General features: G+C 36.3%; 1 protein-coding gene across 2 annotated transcripts in view; it reads left to right on the forward strand.

The window, feature by feature from the left end:
• LOC117424146 (nuclear factor of activated T-cells, cytoplasmic 3-like) overlaps nt 1-17,122 on the forward strand; it is a 54,443-nt gene extending 37,321 nt beyond the window's left edge. For both annotated transcript variants that reach the window (XM_034040258.3, XM_034040259.3), the window contains exons 7-10: nt 1,960-2,015; nt 2,232-2,358; nt 4,878-5,900; nt 16,869-17,122. In XM_034040258.3, the coding sequence (XP_033896149.1) occupies nt 1,960-2,015; nt 2,232-2,358; nt 4,878-5,900; nt 16,869-16,942 (1,280 nt within the window). In that variant the 3' untranslated portion in view covers nt 16,943-17,122. The remainder of the gene's footprint in view (nt 1-1,959; nt 2,016-2,231; nt 2,359-4,877; nt 5,901-16,868) is intronic.

The following is a 17,122-nucleotide window of genomic DNA, read 5'->3' on the forward strand; positions in this document are numbered from 1 at the left end:
CAATCAGAAATTGCTCCCAAGGTGCGATGCCCTAATTATGAACTTGGCATTATTAAGCCAATGTTTACAGCCTTTTACTGTACCAGTATGTTTGCTGGAACGTGTTAGGTCAGGGACCAGGCATCAAATGGCGGAAGGTAGGAATATAGTGATTTAGACAGAGGTGAGGCATGTGGATTGAAAGTGGCCCCCGGTACATGTGGATAAGATTACCTTCCCTCCTTTTTCCTGTTAGGAAAGCAGGGTTTTCCTCCAAATTACACCCACAGTCATAGGCTTCCTGTTGTTACTAGAGAAACTAGGGGAGTGAGCAAAAGAAAAGTATATCAAAATGATTGATATGGCAGTTCTTGTGTGACCTTGAAGAAAAGTTTAGCCATGTAAACTAATAAAGCATGCTCAAGGTTCCAATCAAAAAGACAAACAAACGCAGCACTGCTTCCCTAAGGTAAGGCTATCAGCTACAGGAAGTTTTCTTAAGGGAGTGTATGCCGATTATTTATATATTATATATATATATTTCTATTTTCTAAATTATATAACGCATCACCCTCCCAAAAAAACAGTAATGCATAGCTGAGATCAGAAATAAATCCACAGTTTCAAGGAACGATAATAATTAAAATCAGGAAAAATACTTTTCTTTTTAAGCTGTTTTCTTTGTGTCCCCCCCCCCCCCCCCCCTTCAGTTTGGGAGGAAACCTTTCATAATCACACTCGCACACGCCATTTACCATTCAGTGTTTTCTAAAAGACTATTAAGCTACCCTGTTTAATTACAAGGGTTTTTTAGAAATAAAGTTTAAATCATTTATCTAAGACTTGCAATGAGCTCTGTAAGCTTCTCTAACTCCATTTCAGTGCCAATACTGAAAACAATAAAAACAACTGACCACATTTCTGTCTCATCGTCTTTTAGCTCGGTATTGTGATAATCGATACAGTCTTATGTGAACAAAGTATGATGAAAGCCTAGAGCATTTAAAGACTCCTTAATGAGGTTGAAGTCAATACAATCTGGAAATATGCCTAGAAGAGAAGGCAATTTCGACTGTACTGCTGTATATTAAAGAACAATTCTAAAATAAGAACAGCAGCTGAGAAACTTATCTTACAAAAACGTGCCACTTTTGTCTTTAGCCAAATGTAAATGCTTGTTTTTTTCAACCTTTTATAATTGGGTGAAAAAAGGAATTCTGGTATATTGGCGAACATTGTTGTCTATACGGCCAACAATGTGCTAAGGGGTTTGCTTTAAAAAATTGTTTTCAGGTACCAGTGTAAATTTAAGTATTGTTGAAAAAACCTTATTTACCACTGCCAATTTATATTGGGTCATTTGTAATTCTGCTCTTCCATTTTCATCCTAAGATTACATAATGATCCAAGTTTGGATGGGAAATACTGTATGCATGATTTAAGGCTATATGTATATAACTAGGGCTTGAACTTTTCAGTTTTCATTTTCCAAATATCTACCTCCCTTTAAATGTTAATTAGTAGTTAAGCTGTCTCTGCATCCTAAAGAGAAAACTACACATTTTAGACTGGGTTTAAGACAATTTTTTAATTTTGTTACAAATCAAAGAGACTTTAAATGATGGACTTGCTATCAGTGTACACTCTGTACTGGGTATTTTATGCTGAAAAGAAAATCTGGCAGGACAACTCTGTTAAACGAGTGAAAATAACAAAAGCACAACGATAAACTAGGCGACTGCAAGAATGAAATGTAATTAGGATCAGCGATGAGCAATTAACATTATTTGTTACATCTGTGTGAAATAAAAATTAAGTGAAACAGAATCAGACTCAGTCAAGATATGAAGGTAAAAACAAGTGGCATTGTTTTGTAATTAACAGCTTTTTCTGAGTTTTAAGGGACATCATGTGATCAAAAATAAAAACAGAAAACCTCAAGCCCTATTTATTTATTTATTTATTTATTTATTTATTTAGATGGACGGCCTCAGTGGGAAGTGGATGCAAAAATAATACGGGAGAAAAGTCAAGGGGTAAGTATTAGACGTGCCGAATTCTAAATGTGATTCTTGAAACCTGAGGACATGCACTTGTATGTTTAGTATCAGCTGTGTCATTTAAGTTTAAAACTGTACTAATAAAGTGTAAATGCAGATGTTATGAAAATGGGTTAACAATCAGATACACTGTTAACCGGTTTCGTTAAAATGTATAGTCCAATTGACTGGTAACTTTTTTTTTTTTTGTAGTCTACTATTGTCGTTGAGGTTCCCCCCTACCACAGTAAGACAGTCACATCTGCAGTCCAGGTGCAGTTTTATGTGTGTAACGGCAAGAGGAAAAGAAGCCAATCTCAAAGATTTACATACTTGGCAGGTAACTAAATACAAATAGGTATTCAGTGTATGTGTGTGTATATCCTGATAGTCTTAAGTGTTTGGGGCTGATCTTAAATTTTGCTGGAGTTAATTTGAAATGAATGGCTTCAGAATTGAGGGACATGCACCCGTTTACTGGTCATTATATATATATATATATATATATATATATATATATATATATATATATATAAATACATATATATATATATATTGGGAGTTGAGAAATATTTGGAAATTAGAAACACTGGCTTTCAAAACCTAAAGTTTCTTCTTCAGATGAGCTCTTATATATCACAGTTAATGTAATAAACAGTATCAATTCCTCAGATTTATTACCACTATTAGCTTGCTTTAACACACCAAATAATAATAAGAATAATAATAATCTATTTCAGCAATATTTCATTAGAACATTAGAATAGATTTGAAGAAATGAAGGTTGTGTTTAGTTCAAAACTTATGTACTTTTATAATAAACGACCTTTACAAAATTAAGAAAAAAAAAAACTGTTGCAATCTGCAAATTGTAAAAACATTTTAAAAAAAGCATGAAGGAATACATTTTTTAAAAGTAAAAAAAAGGTGTAGTCCAGTAAAATATGTTATCAGTTGTGATAAAGCAAGCATGTCCTACATTTTTTACTAAAAGTAATATTACAGAAAAGCAGCAAAATTGTACCAAACCCTAACGCCCACCAGGTCTCGTGGTGCACCCACTTCATGCAACTGTTTCCTGTTTTCCTTTTAACAGCCATGTTGTGAGCCAATGAGTGACAAGTACAGGTGTCTGCAGGAAGTGGCTGTTCATACTTTTAAGCAGCAGCCACTGATTATCTGTTAACCGCGGCCTCTTCGTTGAAGAGAGAGTGGCAAAGGCAGGAGCTGTGAACCGTCGACAAAGTGTTTGTTATTAACAACAGGCAGCATGTGGGCGGCAAAGGCACTCGAAGCATGTACAGGAATGGTGCGAAATGCGTAGGCAGGGTATGGCAACACAAACAGCTTGTAATAAATAAAGCTGCTCAGTTTAATTGTCTTGCACTTGTTCGTAATTGGTCAATCTTCAGTCATTTTATAGAAAACAAATTATCGCCGATTTGCCACTAAGCTTCCAATCTAATTTAGATGGTGTTGCGCCTAAAAGCAAACAGGCATTTTCTATAGTCAGTGACACATCTTTTTGTTGTAAATGGCCCACAAATAACATGCCAGAGGGGAAAAAACTCAGCTAAGTTTTCCTGCTGTTTATAACAGTGTTGTTGTATTGGCGGCTGCAAGGGTGATTAGTTTTTTCCCCAGAAGCAGTTTATGCCACAAAGGACAAACAGCATATGCTTTGTAGTTCAGGCAATTCATTTACACCAAAGTACCTTTTTAGACACTTTCTTTTGATGAGTACCAATAGGCAGGTCCTGTAGATGCAGCTGATGCTTGCTTTACTTTGTGTTCTAACACAGCACACATACCAGATAGAATCTGTTTAGTATTTTACTATATTTTATGGTTAATGAAAATTTGATTTATTTATTTATTTGTTATCTTCTATGACTTGCAATAGGTGTGGTACAGGTTTTGAGGAAATCTGTCAACTGGAAAAACAGAATCATAAATCCAACAGCAATTCCCGATAGTAAAGCCAAAATACCAAATGGTACATGCCCTGGAGACTATTACAAATACCCAATTGCTGTGCACATATAATGATAGTTATTTCTGTATACTTTTATCTGTTCAAACCTGTTCCATCAGTACAGTGCCTGGGTGCCTGCAGCATTAAACATGCTTGGATTCAGATCAGGACACAAGCTCTTATCTCCTCAGGTGTGAACCTTTGACTCCCAATTTTCTAGTCTGATCAGCTCTTCTATTCTGAAACAACATCCCCCAGGAATGGTGAAACCAGTGTGGACAAGGAATGAGAGGAGTAACAATCCTTTTCTGTGCGCTGTGCCATGATTTGTTTACAACACACCCTTCATTGCATGTTTCCCTTCAATAACTTTGATGAAATAAACAGTTTTGTTAGTCACAGTGCCAATACAACTACTTTTGTTAATTGTTGAATGTGTGCCTAGCAAGAATAAGGTCAGACAGATCAACAATGGCTAATAGAGTGGATTTAATTAATAGTGTCAGTTACAAAGATTATGGAAGGTGTGTTCGTGCCATAAAGTTAATTGAAGCTGAGTAACTGTCATTTTGGACCTTTACTTGGAGCCTGTTTTTGAAGTATCAAGAGAGGGTGCCCACAGAAATGTAATCTGTATTACCGAAACAAAGAACTCGCTTAGATATACAACTGATAGGAAAAGACTTATCAAGAAAGTGCAAAATGAGTCATACTAATAAAGGTACATCTAACAAAGGGCCCTATTCACAAAACGTTTTAATATTGTATGATAAAGTAAAGTTTTTTTTTTCCCCCAAAATGGCTATATAATTTAATGTGTTTCAACAGAAGCAGAAGAGAAGCAAAATACCTCATTAACTAGAAATGTTTTATTTCCTTTTCAGTTTTAATTAAACAGGAGCACAGAGAGGAGTTGGATTTGCCTGCAGTTCCTTCTATCTCCATCCCAATGACTCATCCTGCCATTGTACCGGGTCTTCATCCAGTCAGGACACAGCTGCCGTCACCTGACCAAGGGCATCCTCATGAAAGTATGCACTCTACTTCACCAAGGGGCCTTGTCCCTTCAATGCAGCAGCGTGCGCCATATGCACCTATGGTCACCACTGTTGTCCAACATATGCCTCATATTCATGGCAGAAACATCAGTGCAGGCTCAGATTGCCAGATGATCAGTCCCCCCATGGTGCACCAGACTTTCCAGGCATCGCCAGCTCCACCCATGAGACCATCCTACCAGCCTATGCAAGCAAACTTGATGTACAATGGACAATCCGGTCTTCCAATCAACTCTATCTCACCACAGGGATACGAAAGAATACCCTTTCAGCCCGATTCAGCTGTGTCTCATCCTTTGAGTCTTGGGTGCCAGCCAGTGGCATACCACTCTCCGAACCCAGGCTCCACGTCCACATCTCCTCCCACTGCAGGGCACCCACTGGCTCACCCATCTCATTCTGGACAGCATGCCCCTCACTTGCAGTCAATTGGTTACCATTGCGCGAATGCGGGTCAGGTCTCTTCCCCAACAGCAGCCCACCCGGGGCTGGGGCAGCCATCGCCTCAGCTACAGCCAATGTCCTACCACTCTTCAAACCAGAGGTCTGCCTCGTCTCCTTCTCCAACAACCCCACACCCCATGGTGCACTCCCCTCATTCTGGACCCTCCTCCCCTCAGATGCATCCATTGCCATACCAGTCGCCCAACTGTAGGCCTGCTTCCTCTCCCTCACCAACGTCCGCCAACCCCATTGTTCACCTGGCACACTCTGGGCAGCCCTCACCACAGGCACACAGTCCTGGAATGGCAGGTCTCTCCGGGCCCAACCTGGACATAAAGGAGGAATCCGATGATGGAGAACTTGCCTTCCGGTCCATCGGCCTGCAGGACATCACGCTTGATGACGGTAAGGAATCAAGTCGACTTAAATGTTCTGCTGTGTTGGTTTTAGATGGAGAAATCAGAGTGAAGTAACTGCTAACTTTTAAGAAAGAAGCCAAACATCATACCCTTTAGTGTGCGAGTGCGAATGGTTTGAAAATGCTTTCAAACTAGTCCCATTTTCAATGATTGGAGCTGGTTAGTACTCGGAATCATTTTTCAAATACATAACTATAACCCCCATAAACTCAGCATTTCAGAGTTTCAGTGCTTTTGTTCTAGTGTAATGTTACAGATAATTACCAAAATGTCTCACTCTACCCTAATTACATATGAACACATTGATAAAGACGTTTCTTTTAGTTTTTGTACATATCTTATGATTGAGTGTTCTATTATGGACAACCCTTTTAGCATGTTAGGAACATTAGTAGTGCCTCTCACTTTTGCAAAGAAAAAAAACAAAACACACTGCATCTTCAGAGCCCTTTTTAGTTGGCAAGGAAGACAAAAAAAATAACCCCTGCTGATTTGTGTTTTTTGCTGTTTTAATAAATAGCACAGTACACTATTTTGAAACTTAAGTGTTTTTGAAACCTGTGATGAGTGTTGAGAGATAACTGGTGAAATGAGTAGGATCTTGTGTTGTGTGTCAACTTGTATGTCACAATGGCAAAATGGAAAAGAAAAATAACACAACACGGAACAAAAATGTAACTTTTGTACGGACTGAAATTAGCTTTGAGGGCTGCTGCATTTAGCAACACCTACTTTTTTATTTTTTGTCATCATTTTGCATTTGTATATGATTTTTTTTTTTTTTTTTAACATCTCCTGTCACCCACATGTAATGTGTAATTACATTGTAAATATATTACAGTAGTTATAGCCATCCACGCAAGTACATACTGGAGTAAGTGGCTTTTTCATTTGAAATTCTATGTGGTATCAAATTCCAGGAGAAGTATTTATGGTACCTAGAACATGTTCCATTCTCATTGCAGTCTCAACCCATCATCAGAAATTTAAGTTGGGACTTATAAAGTATTGACTTTCGTGGCTTCAAATCGTGTGATGAATTGGCAAACTTAGATTTAAAAATGGTGTATTAAATAATACTTCTGGATTTTTTTCACCTTTTTTTTTTTTTTTTTTTAAATTCTGGTGATTTTAGTTGCATTGAAGACTATGCTCTCTAAAATGAGATGTGAGCAGTGGAGGCAGTGAAATGTTCAGATTAAATTAGAGTAAAGCTTAGCTTTAAAATCATTTGCGTGGGCATATCTAATGCTCAGAGATTACTTACAATATTATAGTGTCTGAATAATTCTGTATACATAACTTGGCAAGCAGATTATTTATGGGATTATACTTTTAAATCGGACGCTATAAATAGTAACTAACAGTGTAGCTCTGCAGGACATCTCAAGCGTGAATTCTGTTTATTGAGGTGTGGGTACTGTATGTATGAAAACTATTTATGTAAAGTTGATGTCTACAGTAAAGTTTGAAGCATTGGATACACATTATTACAGTACTACAGTGGTAATGTTGTAATTTGAGTGTTTGTTTTAGCATTAAGGAAGTACTGTGTTAAGATTTGAAGTGCTTGCTTTTTTTTTTCATCAGACTGTTTTTTGCAGTATGAAATTCCAATGACCTTTCTTTAATCCTCTTTAGTTTCCTTATTTTCTATCCTTATTATGTAGGGCTGAAGATTAAAATACAAATCTAAAGTCCTTACATGCACACGGCTCATTAGGTCGACTTGCTAAATTTGCATTGAACAGGAAGGAGTTTCTTGTTAGGCACAGAACAGACTACTCTGACTGCCCTGGTTCTCAAAGAGCCCAGACATGAACTCTGTGCAATATCTATGGGATTATCTCCACAGACTACTCTTTTGCAGGAGAATGCACCCTGTTCACCAGGAAATCAGACAAAGCCTGACCTCCTTAGCTTCTGTGCCCTGGGGTCTTCAGACACCAAAATGCATTGTCCTTTCCTGTTTCAGCAGCTACAATATTAGATTGAACAGATTACATGAAGTATTAATAAAATAATCAAAAACCTAAATAATTACAAACTACATGGGTGGGGTGGTGTCTAAAGAAACAGTAAGTAAATAAATAAGAAAACGTGTTTGTATTTCATAACTGAGGCAGAGAGCTGAGAATAATGTGAGCAGTCAACAGTAAATATTTTATGATTGAGTGCTGTATAGTCAATTAACCTTTCTACTGGGCTAATCTAGACAGATCACTTGGTACAAAGCTGGCTTTGTTCTTTATAATTCACCAATGCAACAGTGGTATGTTGGGCTATGATAATAAGAAGAGATTCACTGAGGCAGACTGAGCTTGCTGTTTGAAGTTGAGATTCATTTACTTTTCTTCTCTTTCAGAACCTGTCTTTACAAAGTAAGTTAGCATGGTTAGGAAAAATGCAGTTTTCATAATGTACCTGTAATTTTTCTTTTCATTGTTAACATCCTGACAACTTTTTACACTTACAACTTTAAAGTCTGTTTTCACAGCTCTCTTCAAAATGTCCGCTCTAGTGCACAGGGGTTTGAGTTCTGTCCTCTAAATTTCTGCAGGAAGAGCGATTAAAAAAAAAAAAAAAAAATACAGTAACCAGTGCTCTGGCTTTTCTGTTCCGTACCACATCATGAATCGTTATTGCTGTGTTACCTGTTTGACAGTGTGGGCAATAATCCTGACACTATCAGTGCACTACAGCGAACATTTTGAAAAGAGCTTTGAAACAGACTTTAAAGTTTTAAGTGTAAAAATTTGTCAGGATGTTAACAAAGAAAGGAGAAATGACAGGTATGTTATAGCAACACGTGGGGACGTGTAAGGCAATATTTTTCGGAACCCCACTACTCGATCTTTTAAGATGTAAATTAATAGTGCATTTTCAGTGTAGCAAATAATGCATTCAAACCATTAAAACATTGCTTGACAAACAATATCTTTGTTTATGTACAGTAAACTGCCTGCCTTTTTAAATGGCAAAACTAATCATAAGTGATCCCAGCAGAAGAATTATGATTTATTGTGGCAGTAACCTAAAATTCTTATTGTGGCAGCCCTTGCGTATAATTAATCACCTTTCGTTGTATTTTGTTTACTCTTTCTGTGTAAGCAAAGCCCCCATATCTACAATATGCCTATCTTTGTTTGTGCTCCAGCCGAGAATCGCAGCTGCTGCACCGCGTATAAGAACGATCTGGGTTAATTATAGGCACAGCCTGCTGCTATGGTGAAAGTTGACACTGTTCCACTTGCAGGTTGTGCGCAGTCACAGACAAGGCTAAATATACCACACTAGCTAATCTGGTGCAGTTACTGGGGCTCTCGACACAACCACAGCTGTTGCAGCACTGCATGGGGATGACAAGCGATCCAACTCTTATCAGGGGAAGCATACGGTATTCACTGCCCTTCACATCCCTTGAGGCATATCGCTAAACTTGAAAAGCTATCCACTGTGAAGTATATCCAAGGCAATTTCTACGCTTTGATAAAGTCTGATTGGTGTCTGTGCTTCAGAAACCCACAGAAGTGAATAAACTAAATAGCATGTCAGCAATGGCAATATTGATCCTCAAGATAAATAAACTCATCCATTTCTACACAGCAGTGCTAGTTTCTTGCTAGTTCCTAATTAACTCTTATTCAGATTAATCTCGACTTCAGCAGACAAATGTTGTATTGAATAGATTCTGAGCACTGGTCCCAGCCATTTATTTCAGTGGCGGTTGTGATGGTGTTTCTGTGTGACGTGTTCAAACATTTCCCAAAGGTAATGGGCAATTTCAAGGACATTTGTACTGTGCCACTGAAGCACATACATTACAGTATAAAAATAATCAAAGCTCTTAAATACGTTGAGCTATGACTCTGAGTTCTGTGGGTGGGGTGGGGTGGGGTGGGGGGAATCCCTAACCATAAAAGAAGTGATATATTAGAACATCACAGATATATTAAGGCAGAGGCTGGGAGAGACTGCTAGGATGGTCACAATTAGTGATCTAATGTCATTAGTGTTTCTAAGCAGCAAACATACAGTATGTGTGTGTGTGTGTGTGTGTGTATATATATATATATATATATATATATATATATATATATATATATATATATATATATATATATATATATATATATATAATGTATGTATATATATATATGTATATATAATGTATGTATATTAGTGACTTTCTCGTTCTCTTTCTGTCCCATGAGTTGTATAAGATTATTCTCCACTAATTTTAAATTTATTTACCTTCTTTACAATGATTTTTTTTTTTTTTGTCTGAAAACAAAAACAGCAATGGAATATAGAAATGTGCCACATCTGCATGTTTTCTTGTCAAATACTGAACAGTATGAAGGAACTTTCATTCAAAACAATGGAAAAAAATATAAAAATACCATTCGGAAAACCCTGCCTGTCCTCCAGTTTCTCTCGCAACACTTAAATAAGCATGATAGACTAACAACATAACTTGAAATTCATCTTGGGGAAATTTCAGTGGTAAAAAAAAGAACGTTAACCAAATACAGCTAACTGAACAAAACTATGAGCTGGAAAAAAAGAAACTGCCATGTGAAAAAACACCTCTGGCACTGTTATTACTCCTTTCTAATTTTTAAAATTACTTTTTAGTTTGCCTATATTGGCTCGGTTCAATAAAATCACACCTTGTTGCATTTAAAAAAAAAGACATTGGATTTCTGGCTCCATCTGAAATAGTTCTTACACAATACAGTTTCTAACTTTTTGGTTTTTATACATTTTTATTACTTTCTGTAAATAGTGCTTGTTTGAATAGTAGCATGAACTAATCGCAAACACAAAGCTCCTTTGCATCAGAATCTCAATTCCTGGACAGCCTAAGAAAGATCTTTGGCAGTATGTATGCTGCTGCTTTTATTTGCTATAATGTGGTGACAGCACCATGCTGGTACAAAGGCAGCAGTGTGGAGTAGTAGTTAGGGCTCTGGCCTCTTGACCGGAGGGTCGTGGGTTCAGTTCCAGGTGGGGGACACTGCTGCTGTATCCTTGAGCAAGGTACTTTACCTAGATTGCTCCAGTAAAAACCCAATTGTATAAATGGGTAATTGTATGTAAAAAATAATGTGATATAATTGTAACAATTGTAAGTTGTCCTGGATAAGGGTGTCTGCTAAGAAATTAATAATAATAATAAAATGTTAGGCTTCAATTTTATTTTCCTAAAAAGTGAACAGATACAATAAACATTAATGCTCATTCCCAGATACATTGATTGGGTTTCTGCATTTGCCTTCCCTGCATTCCGAACCTCAGTAGTGTGTGGACAAAACCGTTGACGGCATATTTCATGTAGCATATCACTGCCTCAGTAATGGAACTATCTTCGTAATATCTTAGTAATGGAACTATCTTCGTTATTATAAACTACATCTACTTTTTAGACATCAAAACAGTATAAAAACGTCAAAATAGCTCAAGTGAATAGCCATTTCCTCACATTATGGACCATATGAAATTGTTATTCTTATACTATTTTACACTTAGTCGTGTAATACGAATACATTGATAATAAGACATAGTTAAATAATCATCCGTTAAATCTATATAGTTTTAAACACTTTAATATTTTACACTGATTTAAAGATCAACCTACCAAATAAGTTGTTGTGTTCAAGCAATTGGGCTTTTTCAAAAAAGAAATACATACTTGAAAAATGAAACGAAATGTGAGGAAATGGGTGCTTTTATACTGTTTTTGTCTAAAAAGTACATTTTGTTTATACTGAAAGTTCACAGTTAATCTACGACGATGAATAAATGAATAGTGTAAGTAATCGCACAGGCAAAAAGGAATGAAACACTGACGCCTTCACAGAATGCAAAATTCAGCATGACAAGAGGAGATGAAGGGAGGTTTCAGTTCTGAGTGACTGTTTTGTAAGCATTATGAATGTTTGTTCACCACTGCTACACCCTGTTAGAAAATAGGCTTTTCCTGCATTTTTTAAACAACTTGTGAACGTGGGAGTATATCTGTACACTTTCTTTAGGCGCCCACAGGACTACTGAGACACAGACATCAACTAGTCCTCATTAGTTTTAATTCGCCTCGGACGAATGTTAGTTTCTAACCGTGCATAAACTTATCGAGATCAGGCTTATGTATTTTTCTCAAGCAATTATTTCATTGTATTGGTCATGCAGTCTTTTTAAAGATGATTAAGCCCTTGACGGTAACTGTTGATTAATCAGAATTTTTGTTTTCCCCCGAAGTCCAAAAAATGATTTTCCCCTTTACAAATGTGAAAAATGACAAATAAGCTTTGGTGCTGTTAAGCAGAAGTTTTTTTTTTTCTTTCTTTTTTTTGGTGTGTGTGAACTGTCGCGTCATAATTTCATATCATAGAATGACTTGATAAAGTGTTTGAAAAAAATGGTGTGATCTGTTAAAAGGGCCACGGCTATATGCAAATACTATGATTTCAGGTTTTGTGCAAAAGAGTGCAGAACAATTGATACAGCTGCCTAATTTCAAACAGGGTTCTGCGTTTCTGTTTTCAGGTTTTATTCTTGCACGAAACAAAGCCGTTATCAAAAACTGCATTTGTTTTAGGCCTGGGTTATCCCCGTACTGTCATTTAGGATTTCCTATTTAAGAAAATGCTTCTTTAGGTGTTCAAAATACATTACTCCCTTGTTTATTTCTCTATATTACTTGCATAAAAATCATAAAATATTGAGGGTGGTGAATTAGTGAACGGTCCTTACACATTTAAAGTAAAAGTACAATTTACTGTTAACATGGTCTAACATGAATTAACAGAATTTGTAAATAATTAAATCATGAAAGAACAAGGGCTCACTGTATTGTTTTGCCTTATTATTCAAACCATCTAGTCACAATTTAATCCATATCTGTTTTGTTAACCTTTTTAACATTGTTGGCTTGATTTTTAAGGATTTTGTTTGTATTTTTAAGCATTATTTTGGAAATAAGCTTGCTTTGGAGGTTTGACAAGCTTGTGGCTGTGGCAGAGTGTAGGAGTGATATTTGTAGTTATGTTGATGTTGCACTTGGCTGTAGGAAAAAAATAAACAGCAAAGGCAATAACATGCATTAGAATATGATTAAGCTCTGTGAACTCGATCGGAGTATTCTTTTCTTTGGAACCGGAAAGCTCACTAGAAGCTTTTTCAGGTTTCAATAAACACCTTATTAGCCCTTTTTAATAGCCAATTTTATTTGTTTTAGTTATAGGCATTTTTCAGAGCCATTTAATTTTTAACAAAGCCTTTTGAGTTTTTCATTATTTTCTAATGTCATGGTTTTAATTAAAAGAATAAAAGAATAAATAAAAATAGTTGTCGAAATGGTATTATCCAGTATCCTAATGTTTATTTTGTTCAAATCAGGCCATTGTGGCATTCAGATTACATAATTTCCCTCCTATTGAAAAAACAGACACACACATACAAAGCTGACGCTTGTTTTGTTTTTTCATAGCAAATGAGGTACATTAATTTGCTGTAATTGATTAAATGTCAATAAACACAGGCAGGTTTTGAGTAAAAGCTGTAAAATCTTTTTTCCATTGCATCTAGCATATTGCCCCCCCGATATTAAAATTGTAAAAACCAGTCAAAACTGGATACACACACAAATATGTTAATCATGCCTTTTTAAACATTTTACTAAAAACCTAAAATCCCCGCTAACTCATTAAAGAGGATTTTATTATGCAAATGTCTTTAATTCTCTGAACAAAGATCATTCCTTGCATACCATTTATTTAGGATGCTGTGTATTACAAAATAAACTAATCATATTCATGCAAATTAATTATTCATCGCTACCATGCAGTAATCTACTGGCACACACTTTAGCCAATCCTCCATATAGTATATCTAGTTTAAGTTTTACTAAAGCTGTGAAGGCTGGGGGTGGTTATTAATAATTAAAAACAATGCACTATGGAATATGCATACCAAGGTACAGTTAAGAACATGCATACAGTACCTGTATTTCTTTATAATGGTATAGCAATTCTAGTTGTTGTGGGCCATAAACAAGGTCCCAGAGATAATGCCAGCATCATATTCAAGGACTTTCCACTGGCCTGTTGCAGTTTATATTCACTTATTCCACAACTAATAAATCATGGGTCATTTCTTATTTGTACTGTACTAGTACATACTGTATCTCTAGTGAGACTGTATTGCAGACTGAATAACAGACAGGTGCTGCTAGAGATTAAAAGTAAATAATAATAAAAAGTACCATTAATTTAAGCAATTCAGTGCCAACACAATGAGTTTTCTCGGGTGCAGGTGTTTTATTTGCCCGTCCAGTGATTGTCTATCACCTGCAGGTAATTGGTTTCCAATCTGAATGTAAAATAATCCAATTTGTAGTTTTATAAAGAGCTGTTAATAGGCTCTAATGTGGTAGCATGTGCACTTCTCTTTTGATTTCAAGGCTAGCAGTATTCTTTTTGTAGCCCTATTTGTTACCAAAAGTATGATTTAATTGCAATTTGAAAATTAGATATGCATTGAAAGGATAACAACACTTCTATCCTGTTTGACTAATTTCCTTTTAAAGGGGACTGGCAGGGGTATGGATTACAGTATGATTTGTAACTATATCAGAGCCAGGTTTAAAAAGAGCTAATGTAAAAAACAACTAGCACATTCATAAGCATGCTCCTGATCTGCGTTCCAAGGGCGGGGCAGGGTTTATTTTTCAAATACCATTCCGCACTGTGATGACTAATGGCATCACTGATGAATTCTAAGTTACAGTCCACTGTTGACAGAGCCTGTGTGTGTGATTTATTTCATGCACTTTAAAATCAACCGCGATCCATGATCATGTGCCATTAACTGGGAGTGTTTCCTTTTGATTTTTAGTTTTGGCTAAAACTGTGTGTGTTTAAATATATATGAACCGGTTTCTCAGATACACGACCAGTATTCCAACCAAGGGCCCAATTTTTTTAGCTGGGGAAAAAAAAAAAGACGTATTAAACCAAATTAATCTGGAGCATTTTTTTCTTTTAATTCAATTAAAACAATATCAATTTAAACAACAACAAATAAAATCTCCAAATGCAATTTGTTTATTGCATGTATTTATGTTTTCCTAAAACCCCCCAGATAAAAGTAAATTTCGTCCCAAAAAGTAATAAGAATAGGAGTTTCAGTGTCAGGTGGTGGCGGTCTGTAGGATTTAAAATCCATGTACACAGACATTTAACATGGTTATAGTCTTGTCTCTTTATTGTGGGTTGATAAGGATTCTGTCTGTAAACTATTATGTATGAATTGTAACCTGCTGTGAAAAAAAAAAAATAATACATTTGCAGTAAAAAAAAAAATAAACAAAATGGTGCTGCATTAGTAACCATTACCTTTTGGCTATTGAGGTGTTTGTGTTTAAAACTGTACAAAGCTTTTCCGCTTGTTTTTCAGAGCTAGCCTACATAGTAAGCCAGCTGTTTTCTGTAAGGATACATATTTCAGTTCAATGTAGTATAATAATTTATAATAAAAGGGCATACCTTATTATTCTCAATATCTTAAGTAAGTTGTTAGCTGCAGCTTCAACACTTGGACTTCAATCCATCAAGAATGTCAGTGTTCAGAATGTAATAACAAACCTTATGAAGCCAAAACCAACAGAGCCCTCTGCTGGAACTAAACATAACTGAACTGTAGTGCTTTTTTGTTTGCTTGTTTTACAATTGAGAATTATGTTTTAATATTAGGTTAGAATAGTCCATTTGTAAGCACCAATGTGACACTTTTTTATTGGCCTCTTTGTATTTTTGAAGCATATTTTGGTATTGCAAATCTTTGGTACCTGTATTTTGTTTTGCCATAATACAGTAAGTTATCGTTTTATTTATATATACACACACACATAATATTATTCCTACTGGCAATATGTAAAATAAATGGATTCACAAACAGCTGTATTATCTGGTTTACAAGTTGTCCTTTAACTTTTGACCTGGTTTCATTAAACAAATATAAAGAAGAAAAAAGTAACCTCACAAGAAGGTGTCAGTTCTTTGCCTTGGTTTGGTGATGTCTTCTCGCTTGTACCCGTCATGGACCACAGTTGACCTTGGTAGACCACAGAACACTGAGACTGATGTCACTGCTTGCTTGCACCGCCCACACTTAATTCTGATTCTAGGAACTCACACCCTTGTCCTTAACACTCAGCATCAGCATTTCCTATAACTTCACAGAGGTTTAGAACCAGGTAAAGTGTTTTATAGTACATTTTGTTAAAACTGGGCAAAGTGCTGTTTGGGACATCATCGTGCTGTATTCCCTGTGAGTGCAAACAGGAGTTTTGTATTTTTCAACTGCACGAACCAGAAGCCTGTCTCCGAGAATTACTTTAATTTACTGTAACCGTCCCATGAGTTTCTTTTTATTGTCCATGTAACAACAAACACGGTACGAAAGCCTTTTCAAACTGTTCTGGTGCATGGCATGTCTAGCCAATCAAACCTGGTCATTACTCAGCACAAGCTTAATTGGGCTCTAAGCATAAGGAAGACATCCACTTAAGCCACCACATGCACCAGTAGGACCCCTGCAGTGATTAAGAATAAATGTTAGATAGACTGCCCTGCTATTGTACAGAGAAACGTTTAGTTTTACAACAGGGTGGCGGCATGTTCGCATCACAATTAATACTGTAATAATTTATCCAAACTCACCCAGAGATATTTTTTATTAAAGTGTTGGGCAAAGGGGATTTGCAAAGTAAGCTATTGGTACATTTTTTTCTCTGTTCAGTCCAGCCACAAGATGTTGGTAATTATAACTTGAGAGGGAAGGGGGGATAATGTTTCAATTATGTTTGAGTATTGTAGTTTTATATAAAGGGGGTTCTACTGTAACAATATCAATAATTCTTATTTCCTTTTTTTTTTTTTTCTTCCTTCAGTCAATGAAATCATAGGAAGAGACATGTCACAGACCCCTGCCTCCCACAGGGTGTCTGGAGATGGGAATTCATGATGGAATTGCGACAGCAGCAGCAGTCACCTGGTCCGAGTGGCAGATTCTCCAGCTGAATTCAAGCTACCTATGTTTCCTGAGCCACGTCCTCCTCTACTGTGCTTCCAATTCAGTGGCCTTTACGAACTGGAACATTCACTCCCTGCTTTGTATATACTGTATTAAAGACTTGATCTGAGA

This window comes from Acipenser ruthenus, chromosome 19 (genome assembly GCF_902713425.1).
Source record: "Acipenser ruthenus chromosome 19, fAciRut3.2 maternal haplotype, whole genome shotgun sequence".
Classification (NCBI taxonomy): Eukaryota; Metazoa; Chordata; class Actinopteri; order Acipenseriformes; family Acipenseridae; genus Acipenser; species Acipenser ruthenus.